Source organism: Rutidosis leptorrhynchoides, chromosome 4 (genome assembly GCF_046630445.1).
Source record: "Rutidosis leptorrhynchoides isolate AG116_Rl617_1_P2 chromosome 4, CSIRO_AGI_Rlap_v1, whole genome shotgun sequence".
NCBI classification, from domain to species: Eukaryota; Viridiplantae; Streptophyta; class Magnoliopsida; order Asterales; family Asteraceae; genus Rutidosis; species Rutidosis leptorrhynchoides.
Genome location: NC_092336.1, coordinates 63,524,873 through 63,537,250, shown reverse-complemented (window position 1 = coordinate 63,537,250; position 12,378 = coordinate 63,524,873). Strand labels below are relative to the sequence as shown.

Below are 12,378 nucleotides of genomic sequence, written 5' to 3'. Positions count from 1 at the left end.
ATTCTAGAAAAAACCGTAGGATCAAATCCGAAGGAATGGTCCATAAAATTGGAGGATGCACTATGGGCTTTTAGAACAGCCTACAAAACTCCAATTGGAACCACACCTTTTAAACTCGTCTACGGAAAAGCAAGTCATCTTCCAGTAGAAATTGAACACAAAGCATTTTGGGCTTTGAAAACATGTAATCTTGATTTACATGAAGCTGGACGTCTACGATTAAGTCAACTAAACGAATTAGAAGAATTAAGACATGAAGCATACGAAAATTCGTTAATCTATAAAGAAAGAACGAAGAAATGGCATGATAAAAGAATCAGAAGTTCAAAAGAATTTAAAGAAGGAGACAGAGTTCTTCTTTTCAATTCACGATTCAAGCTATTTCCTGAAAAATTGAAATCAAGATGGTCTGGACCATTCATAGTCAAAAGAGTTTTCCCATACGGAACGATAGAATTAATAAATTCAAATGGGATTGAATTTAAAGTTAATGGTCACCGAGTTAAACATTACATACATGGTCCGATGGAAGTTGACAATGAAGTTAATCATAATTTCACCACCCAAGAAAACCTTCACAATGAAAACATAAATATGTTATCAACAACATATGAAAAATCAAAATTAGAATATAAGGAGGATTCAAATTTGAGTGATGAAGAAGAATTCTTATACAAACCTCCCATTCCAAGAAACGAAGAAAAATGTGAACAAGAAATTCAAATAGAAGTGAAAGAACCAAGGAAAGAACACCCGAAAAAGGTTTACAAACCAACTCGACTTACTAAAGCAGGAGACCCGGGTGAATTTATCATTTCTTGCTTGCTTAATGATGGTGCTGTATATAATGGACTCGTAGATTTAGGAGCAAGTGCAAATATTATGCCTCTTTCCTTATACAAAAGATTAGGCATGGGTAAATTAAAACCAACCAAAATAGGTGTTCAATCATTTGACCAAACCATTAAACACCCGGTTGGAATAGCAAATAATTTACTTGTTAACGTGGGAAGTTTGACCTTTGTTGCAAACTTCATAGTGATTAATATGGAGGAAAACCTTGATATTCCTCTAATTCTAGGTCGCCCATTTTTAGCAACCACCGAGGCATTCATTGATGTAAGAGAAGGTAGAATGACACTTAGGGATGGTGATACATCGATCACCTTTGTGAACCGAAAGTTTAGATCTCCACTAACCAAAACTGTTAGACCAATAAAAACGCATAAGTGTGGGGAAGATGAAGAAACACTTAATGATGATCCAATCACAAAGAATGTCGTTGATGATACGAAATTAGATGAACCCATTTTTAACAGTTCAACGAAGAAACTTTATAAACGGATTCACGATGCTAAGATTAAAGGAAACTTTAAGTTATATAACCGATTAATATCCAATTTATCGTCAAAAGAAAAGGCGATGTTAGTTGAATTTGTGAAAGTTACGGAGGAAATCAACAAATGGATTGAAGTAAAAGTCAAAGATATACAAGTTGTTGATGATTCAATTGAAAATAATGTTAATCACAATTTCAACTAAGTATAGGGAGGTTTATGTATTTTTGTTAGAGTTAGATTGTCTGTTTTCGTGTAGTTCTCGAAAATGGAACCCGAATGGTCTTTCCCTAGCAGACCCTAAAGAACTAGTCTTCTCCCCCCATTCTGAATTTTTAATTTTTTTAGGAAATGAAGACTGCCTGTGAACTAAACCATGGTTTAATGCTACACGCTTTGATCACTAAACGTAATAATGACACACTTCCGAGTGAAATAGTATCAGTAATCAGAGAAAGATTGGACGGAGTAAGAAAAGAATCCAGATGCGAAGATAATAAGTTACAATTTGGTAAAGGAAAATCAAAATCCGCAGCGAAAAGAATAGCACGACACCTAGAAAGATGTCACAAATGCGGAAAATGGTCACATGGAGGTAAATGTTCAAATAATCAAACCTATTCAAATACCGAATTTGTTACTTTATGAAGAGACGGACCGTTCATATGTTTAGAAGAAAAAACACTGAATGCTCGAGGTTACGCCTATGTAGCCATGGAAAACCAATTAAACCGACTATCTTATGAATGGGATAGATCAAATAACTAAGAATACTATCTCACAGGTAAGTCTGTACAGTTTTTATTTTTTTATTTTTATTTTTAACCTTTTGATAATAAACGCTAATTTTTCGCTATAAAGTATTAAATTGGTATTGAATAAAATTAGGTTTGGCGACCGAAATTATTGATATCATACAAAAATTTATTACATCACTGCGAAATTTAATGTTTATTCTTAAGGTATAAATATCTTTAATCAATCAACCCAAAATATTTCAAAAATTTGTCATGAGTTAAATTAGGTCATGGAACCGAAATTACTTTACCGAAAAGAGGGGCGCATATTTTTGATAATATTTGATTGATTAAAGTGGGATAAAAGACCAAAAAGATTTTTAATTTTATTTCTACCATGTTTTTAAAATTAATATATAAATCTTAAATTAATATTGTGAACTCTGTAAAATCAATATATTTAAGTTTGTCAATATTTGAAAAATTAATATTTTTAATATAAGTTTGTATATATAAAAACAAAAATATAATATAAGTTTGGTGTGAATTTTTAATATTATGCATTTTTAATTAAGTTTGGTGTAAATTTTTAATTTTATGCATTTTTGAATTTAAGTTGTGTGAATTTAAAAACAAAAATTTACTTTATTTCGCTAAGTTAAAAATATGATTTTTAAAATTCGTCGTGAGTTGAAGACTAGGTCTTTGAACCGAAATTGCTTTACCCGAGGGAGGGACGAGAACTTTTATTATCATTATTTTTAAACTTATTGAATTAAAGTATGCCAAAAACATTAAAAAAAAAAAAAACCAAAAATCTAAGCTTTTAAAACAATCGCTTGAAAAAGACAAATTTTGAAATTTTGTCGAGGGACGGACTAGGACATCGTTCCGAAACAACCTCGTCCTAAATAACAAGGGAAACAAAATTTTAAAATTAATTACTTAATTGTTTTAATTAGTATAAGATATTTAAAAAAACAAAAAAAAAACAAACTCCGCGACTCGCGGAGTTTGAAGGGTAAATTTGCCGTGACTCGCGGAGTTCCAAAAATACAGAAAAAAATAAAAGGGCAGAACAGATCAGTCCCCATCCCCACACCACATTTTACTGCGAAAAACACCCCAAAAACACACACGAAAATTGAATTTTTCACCAAAAATCATCAAATCTTTTACTAAAATCATGTTAAGAAGGATGCTATCAAGGAATTACTCAAGAAAAACGGTAAATTTCTACACCTAAACACCATTTAATCCGAAAATTAGTGTTCTTGAGCAATTTTATACCCAATTCGATTTTGATGCTTTTTAGTGTAATTATGCTTAAATTGCTTATGTATTATGCTTGTATAACCTAGATTGATGCTATTTAACATTATTAGAAGCCTTAAACTTCAAATTTTAAGTAATCTAGGGTTTGTGTTCTTGAGCAATTTGGGGCTTTTTGATATAAACAGGTTATGGCCGATTTTTGTCATGAATTGTTGCTAAACTAAGTAGTGTAACATATTTAGGTAGTTAAATGATCCAAACTTTGAGCCTAAACATGATTTTGAGAATTAAAGTGGACTTTTTCAAGTCTAAAATTCATGAACTTGATTTTTAAGAGATAATGCCATTTGAAACTTATTTAATTACTAGTGATGATTATTTTGACATGTTATTTGAGTTGAATGCTTATGAACTTGGCAAACATTTTCGTATATGCTTATTTGAAAAAGTGTAGATTTGATGAAAATATGAAAATGAGCTTAAGTTTGATATAAATTGAACATGTCATTGTAATTATTTTGATTGATGATTTTGCTGACACTAATGCATATTTGGATGCACAAAAATTGTGTTTGATGTGTTTTGCAGACTGAAAGGGGTGAATCTTCATCCCAAGCTCGCAATGCTCCTGCTGAGAATGCGGAACAACAGGAGGTGGATAACTACTACAAACAAGATATACCTCATCCAGTCATGACATTTTCTGATATGCACTTGGAAGATTTGCACCCGAACCTGAGATTTGACAGACTTTAGATAGATTATCCAAAATACCAAAGGGGCTTGCATACACTTCATTCTAAAGCTGTTGAAGTACCTAGGGTAATAGAATGGGAACCGTTAGAAGCTGTAGAATTGACCGGTACAATTAGGGAATTACTTACACAGAGGTATGGTAATTCTACTTTTAACGATTGGGTACGATTATTCAACATGCGTAGACCTGTATATAAAGTATGGTGTGAAGAATTATTGTGTAGTATAGAAATAAATGATCGGGTAGTTAATTTAACCGATCGATCTTTTATTAGATTTTTGTTAGGAGGTTCGATGCGCCACATGTCTTTACTAGACATGGCTCAGGCTTTACGTATATATACGCCTGAGGAGTTAGCATCTGCCGATTGTAGAGGGTTGATACTAAATGGTAGAAAGATAGACGAAAATTTTGATACGCATGGTGTATGGAGTCAAATGACTAGCCATCACCGATTTAAAGGGGGAAATTACTCTTATTTGGATATAGATAGAGCAGAGTTAAGAGTAATTCATAGGTTTTTAGCCAATTCGATTACACAACGAGGTAAGAACAAGGAAAAGGTAAATGAACAGGATTTGTTTTACCACATGTGTATTCGAGACCCACAAAGCGCTGTAAGTATACCTTATTGTGTGGGTTATTATTTATCAGCTATGGTTAGGGGGATGAGACCGCATAGCATAATAGGAGGTGGTATATTTATTACTTTGATTGCTAAATATCTCGGTGTGGATATAAGTCGGGGGGATTATTAATCGAAGAACCAGAACCCCGCGATACAATAGGTTTAAATGTATACCATGGTGCGAAAGTTTTGAAGAGGCGAAATAACGCCGCAGTACGATATAATGGTAGACATCCACAGGTTGAGAGAAACCAACAGCAAGGTAATGTGGGAGGGGGAAATGAAATGACAGAAATCTAAAGGTTTATAGCTTCACAAGAGTACGAAAATGCTAGACATCGAGCATTTGAAGATTGGCAAGTTCATCAAAACCAAATCATAGCTTATTCCCAACAAATAGGTAGAAACTATATTCCTACTCCATCTCCCGTATTTCCTCCCTGGTCTATAGAGATCCAACCACCGTATCCTACGTATAACCCAGCCGAAGCATTTTATAACACATATGGTTATGCATGGAACCCCTACTGGTATCAGTATCATCCCTAGTCTACTTAGTTTTATTTATTTTATAATTTGTAATGTTGATACATTTAATACTTACATTGGAATTGTATTAGTTTTTATAATTTACAAATTTTTATTTTTAGATTTTAATAATGTTTGAATGTGGGGTAATATACCAAACTTCAAAAATATGTATATATGTTTGCAGTTTATCTTATGTACACAACAGGGTAAAACAACGCATTTTCAAAGACTGGCATTAAGTTCAGGAAAAGCAACTAATTTTGACGACAAGATGCAAAATAAATGTGATATAACAACAAGACGGAATGAACAAATGATATGCACCATTTTTCATTCAGCAAACAAACGCCAATATGTTTGGAAACTTTGGTAAAATTTAATCATTTTCACACAAATCACCCTCAATAATTTAGATTGTTACCGATTTCTTGCAAATGAGGGCATTGCAAGATCTTAAGTGTGGGAAGGGGTTAAATTCTTTCGAATTTTAAAATTTTTACTTTATACACTTGGTTACCATTATAAATACTAGTAAAGTAGTTGTTGTATTAGAATCTAGTGCTCTCTGATAATAAAGAACAGCCCTAGTCTTATATACTGACTACCCAATTCTAGTAAAAAATTTCAAAATTTTCAATTAAATGAACTCAAAATCATGTTTATACATATTTATGAACGATAAAACTAGGTGTTAACACCGAAATTATTGTTACCTCGGAAAGGACATAAATTGAGAAACAAACCAAAATGTTAAAATTCATTTAAAATGGAATAGAGGACAATAAAAAGGAAAATAAAAGCCAAGTGTGGGAAAAATTACCAAGTTATCTTAAACATATGTCACATATTTTTGTAACAAATAACTGAAAATACTTTTGCTTTGGACTAAACTAAACTGTTTTACTCGATGAAAGAAAAGAAGAGATGGATCTACACGAGGAATCCATTCCATCATTAAAAGGAAGTAAAGTATTTCGAAAAAAAACGCGCTTCTTGATTTAGGTCAGGAAGTTGTCGTCCAGACCAGCTGTAGGTTGACGAAAAATCTAGAAAAGTCATCACTAATATCAGCAGGAAATCCACGGACCTCAGCATAAAACAAGGTCGCCAAGTGGTCAGATTTATCCTAACCATGAGAAGGATTTATCTCGTAAAATGGGGGGCACCGTGCAAATTAGCTTGATAAGACTAATAAATCAGATCCCCAGAAAGGATAATCTCCTTAAAAGATCAAAAATCAGCTTTTAAGCATGATATTACTCAATCCTAGAGATTGACCTTAAAGATTGAGAATCCAAACTCATGGAATTCAATAATATCTAAACTCGAGCTTGAACGAGAAAATATTTTGATAAAATTACAAACCGATTTGTTTTCTGAAAACCCTATTTTCAATGCGTTCATTACCATTGAACGTAAAATCCTAGGAATTCACCTGGAATTCATTAGGTCATCTGAACCAAATCGGGTGTCAACCGTAAGAACGGTGGTTGCATAGCATGGTCAAAGACAGGACCTTGTGCCAGACCGAAAAATCATAAGGGTGAGCTTTACTATTGCTCCTACCAAGGATAGTAATTGCGTCCGACACGTTATAGACCATAATTAAAAGCATGTCAGGGGACATTGCCTTAACAGTTGCTTGTTCAACGCTTTCCTTTACAACCGGACGGTAGTTTATCGAAAGGTAATATTCGGAGCAAGTATACTGGACGTGTTGCTTTCCTAATACAAGGTTAGCAAGTGGGTGACACAAAACCGCAAGTTTTGAGCTAAAATTTTCAAATCTGAAACCCACCAAACCTACAAAAACAATTTGCAAACACCGGTAAAGGGTTATTCCGGAAAACTTATCTAGGGTAAAAGCTAGATTAAAATTTTCAAAAGATCAAATGTTTTCATAAAGATCCAATTTCCTTAAAGGATCTAAATTTTTATAGTCATGTGGGACTGTAAACCATATCGTTACTACCATTGTTTATACCGCCGTATAGAAATCACTGATGTACAAAGTGTGAAGAATAAAGAAGTGATTCTAGTATTTCAAGACTATATTGCTTGAGGACAAGCAACGCTCAAGTGTGGGAATATTTGATAATGCTAAAAACGAACATATATTTCATAGCATTATTCCTCAAGAAAGACAAGCTTTTAGTTGTAATTGTTCTATTTAAAAGTGATATTCGTTTAAATAATAAAAGGTAAAGACAAAAGACAGATTCGACGAATTGAAGACGCAAATGACCAAAAAGCTCAAAAGTACAAAAGACAATCAAAGAGGTTCCAATTATTGATGAGAAACGTCTCAAAATTACAAGAGTACAAGATTCAAAATGCAAAGTACAAGATATTAAATTGTACGCAAGGACGTTCGAAAATCCGGAACCAAGACCAGAGTCAACTCTCAACGCTCGACGCAACGGACTAAAAATTACAAGTCAACTATGCACATGAATATAATATAATATATAAATAATTCTTAAAAATTATATATATATATTATATTAATATTTAAAATCGTCGGCAAGAAAGAAGCCAAAGCTGGTGAGCTGGAATTTCAAACTCCACGACTCGCGGAGTTTGAAGAAGAAAAGGGCCGCGAGTCGCGGAGCCCCAAATGTTGAAACTGCCTATAAAGCTCGCACATTCTGATCGTAAATATATATCAATAATCTATCAATCTCTCTATATCTATACGTAATATTTATATTTATAATTTATATTTTAATTTTAATTTTAATTCTAATAATAAGGGTATGTTAGCGAATGTTGTAAGGGTGTAAGTCGAAATTCTGTCCGTGTAACGCTACGCTATTTTTAATCACTGTAAGTTATGTTCAACCTTTTTACATTAATGTCTCGTAGCTAAGTTATTATTATGCTTATTTAATACCGAAGTAATCATGATGTTGGGCTAATTACTAAAATTGGGTAATTGGGCTTTGTACCATAATTGGGGTTTGGATAAAAGAACGACACTTGTGGAAATGAGACTATGGGCTATTAATGGGTTTTATATTAACTAAACAATACCTTGTTAATTTAATATATAAACTTATAATTCGACGTATTTATATATAACCACATACGCTTGACTGGGTACGGTGGGTGGGATATCTATAAATACCAATAATTATTCATTTTACCGGACATGGAACTGGATTAATAGTTAATAGACTTGTTGAAACAGGGGTGAATTACATTCAAGGGTAATTGGTGTAATTGTTAACAAAGTAGTAAAACCTTGGTTTACACGCAGTCGATAACCTGGTGTATTCATTAAACAAAGTATTAAATCCTTGTTACAATTCGAATCCCCAATTAGTTGGAATATTTGACTTCGGGAATAAGAATAATTTGACGAAGGCTTTCGCTCTTTATATTTATGACTGATGGACTATTATGGACAAATCCGTATGGACATATTAAATAATCCAGGACAAAGAACAATTAACCCATGGGCATAAAACTAAAATCAACACGTCAAACATCATGATTACGGAAGTTTAAATAAGAATAATTCTTTTATTTCATATTTAATTTCCTGTCTTTTATATTTAATTGCACTTCTAATTATCGCACTTTTATTGTTATTGTATTTAATTGCACTTTTAATTATCGTACTTTTTAATTATCGCAATTTTATTGCACTTTTATTTATCACAATTTCATTATCGTTATTTACTTTACGCTTTAAATTAAGTCTTTTATTTATTTAATATTTTACATTTTGTTTTAACTGCGACTTAAAGTTTTAAAATCGACAAACCGGTCATTAAACGGTAAAAATCCCCCTTTATAATAATAATATTACTTATATATATATTTGTATTTTTATAAATTAAACTAATATAGCGTTAAGCTTTGATTAAAAGATTTTCCCTGTGGAACGAACCGGACTTACTAAAAACTACACTACTGTACGATTAGGTACACTGCCTATAAGTGTTGTAGCAAGGTTTAAGTATATCCATTCTCTAAATAAATAAATATCTTGTGTAAAATTGTATCGTATTTAATAGTATTTCCTGCTAAAATTTAAGCTATTTTATATACACCTCGCATAACATCAATCTTATTTTGACTTCATTATCAACGGATGTAGTATTGTAAACTATTAATTAAGGTGATTGTCTATATGTAGAAATCATCAAACGTCAAAAACCTTGGAATTTGATATTCAATTATGGTGTGCCTTTTTCAAAAGAATGCAATATTTACAAAACGTATCATGTAGAGGTCAGTACCTCATTGTGAAATCGATGAATGATGTATTCGTCCAAAGGGATTTGGACGGGTCATCACAAGTGAAGTCGGGATAGAAGGAGAGTTAGACGTGTTTGTGGTATTGAAAATAGGTAATGGGCTAGGAGAGTTGGACGGCCCAGAAGATGAGGTACAAGGATATGGGCTATCAGAAGTAGATGGGCCGACTGTGGGAGGCGGCCTAGAAGCAGAAGGTGTATTATGGGCTGTGTTGGTAGAAAGTGATGGACTGGTGGCAGGAGCATCGGTTTTATTTGTTGTATAGGACACATGGGGTTATATAAATATTGGATGAGTTGTAGTGTTTAAGAATTTGTAATCAGAAGTAGGCGTGTTGGAAGTGGCAAACGGGAATTGACTTTCATCAAATAATACATGACGAGATATGAAGATTTTCCTTGACTTGATGTCATAACATTTATATCCACGATGGTTTTGAGGATATCCAAGAAAAACGCATGGAGTGGAGCGTGGTTGAAGTTTATTGATAGTGGTTGAAGTTTATCATAAGAGGGATTCCTTGAGTAGAGTATTTGTGTAGGTGAGTGAAAGTTTAGTAGACGAGAGGGGAGAATGTTTAAGATATAAGTCGCCATTTGAAGAGCGTGATGCCAAAAAGAGGAGGGAATAGAGGCATGAAATAGTAACGTCTGGATAATATTATTTATAGCTCGTATTTTACGTTCGGATTTATCGTTTTGAGATGAAATGTGTGGACAAGAAAATCGGAAATCCATGCCATTATCCGCACAAAATTGGCAAAACAATTTGTTTTTATATTCCGTACCGTTGTCACATTGAAAGGTTTTGATAGACTTGCCAAATTGAGTTTGTATGTATTTACTAAAGGTAATAAAGATAGTATACACATCGAATTTGCTTCCAATCGGAAAATTCCATAGATAATTGTAATAACTGTCTATAAATAACGCGTAATATCGATGTCCGGATGTGCTTAATACGGGTGAAGTCCATAAATCACTATGGATTATATCAAATGGAGATAAAGTAGAAGAACGAGAAACAGTAAATGGCAACTTAATTTGTTTTCCAAACACACATGATTGACAAATTGTAGAAGACATAGTTTTATTGCATTGAATAAACTTATTATTGCTAAGTGAACGTAGGACATTATTGCCCGGGTGTCTTAAGCGATGATGCCATATATTAGGAGATAAAGCAATGAAAGTGGAAGGATATTTCTTTATTTGGTGGAGCATGGAGGTGGTGAGCGGATAGAGATCGTCATTGCTGTTACACCTGAGAATGGGGTTGCCCTTCGGGAATTCCTTCAAAGTAAAACCAAAGGGATCAAATTCAATAGAAAGTTGATTGTAAGTAGATAAACGACGAACAGAAATAAGGTTTTTGACAATATTAGGAACGTGAAGTATATTACGTAAATGTAAAGAACGTGTGGGATAATTTAACTGAGTTTGACCGAAACCTATGATTGGAATAGCTTGGACATTTCCGACAAGTACCTATTTTGAAACACACGTAGGAAAATAAGAGTTTAGACTACCTGAACTAGAGCCTGTATCCATGTACCATGTGTCCTCAGGTGAGTTGAGTGTCATGGTGTGTAGTGCATTTTCAATGTCAGTAGGATAATAAGTATTAGCATCAGAAGAAACAGAGCGAGCTTGATTGGGCCGAGGACCCAAGAGACCTGCCTGAATAGTATTGGGTCAAGCCCAACTGGATGTTGGATATGGGCATGCTGGCGGATAATTCCATGGGGACTGCTGCCAGTTTCTTGGAGGTTGGTTGGCCCAAGCCGGTGCACTGTTCGGATAATTACCTCGACCACGACCACAACCACGATTACTTGAGTTGCGACCCCGATAAGATCCACGATTACTGCCACGACCTCGATAATCATTTCCACGTGATGGTTGATTTGAAGATGTATCTGAGGACGAATTTCCAGTGGTACCGATAAGAGCTGCATCAATAGGTGTGGAAGGTAGAAGAACCTGTTTTTGTTTACGAGTCTCCTCCAAGAGTAACATGGATCTTGCTTGATAAAAGGATGGTAACGGAGAGATGTAAGCAAGCTGTGATCCGATTGTATCAAAGTTATCGTTTAAACCTGCTATTAATTGAAGGACCATTCGTGGTTCTGTAACTTTGTCACCAACGTTGCCTAGTTGATCCGCAATAGACTTAAGTTCCTGACAGTAGGCAGAAATGTTTGGAAAGTTATCAAGTTTGATATTTGTAAATTGACGTTGTAGATACAGTGCGCATGAATTCTTATTATCCTGAAACATGTCTTGAATTCGTGTCCATGTTTTGGCTGCAGTTGAGTCTGTTTCAAAAACATTGTTGAGCAATTCAATTGAAATAGTACCGTATATCCAATTAAGGACGACATCGTCCAAGCGAGACCAAATAGCAGCCTGAGTAGCTGAATTTGAGGTGGTGTACACAGTGGCTGAGTCAGAAGAGTCGGATGAGGTGATGATGTGATCGAGTATATCATATGCTTGGCAGGTTATTTTGAAGAGTTCAGCCCATGTTGTGTATTGAGATTTGTCGAGTTCGAGTGTGAATGGGATATGATTTTTGATGTTGGACACTGTGAAGGCAGGATGAAACAACTTTGGATCGGCCATTGAAGAAGGGATTGAGGTTGTTACGGTTAGAAGAAGAAAATAAAAGAGAGGAGATTTAGGTTATTGGCTTGATACCATGTAAGATACAGTGATAATATTGTCGATGGTTTATTCCTCTGGCCAAAGAGCTGATTATATACAAATACATATCCTATAATTATGGAAGAGATATGCAAGATCAATCCTATCTGTGACAAATATATTTTACAGCTGTGTCCTACCA

The 12,378-nt window shown here is 34.0% G+C and overlaps 1 protein-coding gene across 1 annotated transcript; it reads right to left on the bottom strand.

Moving 5' to 3' along the window:
• Positions 1 to 11,225: 11,225 nt before the first annotated feature.
• On the bottom strand, positions 11,226 to 12,155 carry LOC139840684 (uncharacterized). Its single transcript, XM_071830935.1, has one exon. The coding sequence runs from the start codon at positions 12,153 to 12,155 to the stop codon at positions 11,226 to 11,228; it is 930 nt and encodes a 309-aa protein (XP_071687036.1).
• Between the last annotated feature and the right edge of the window lie 223 nt (positions 12,156 to 12,378).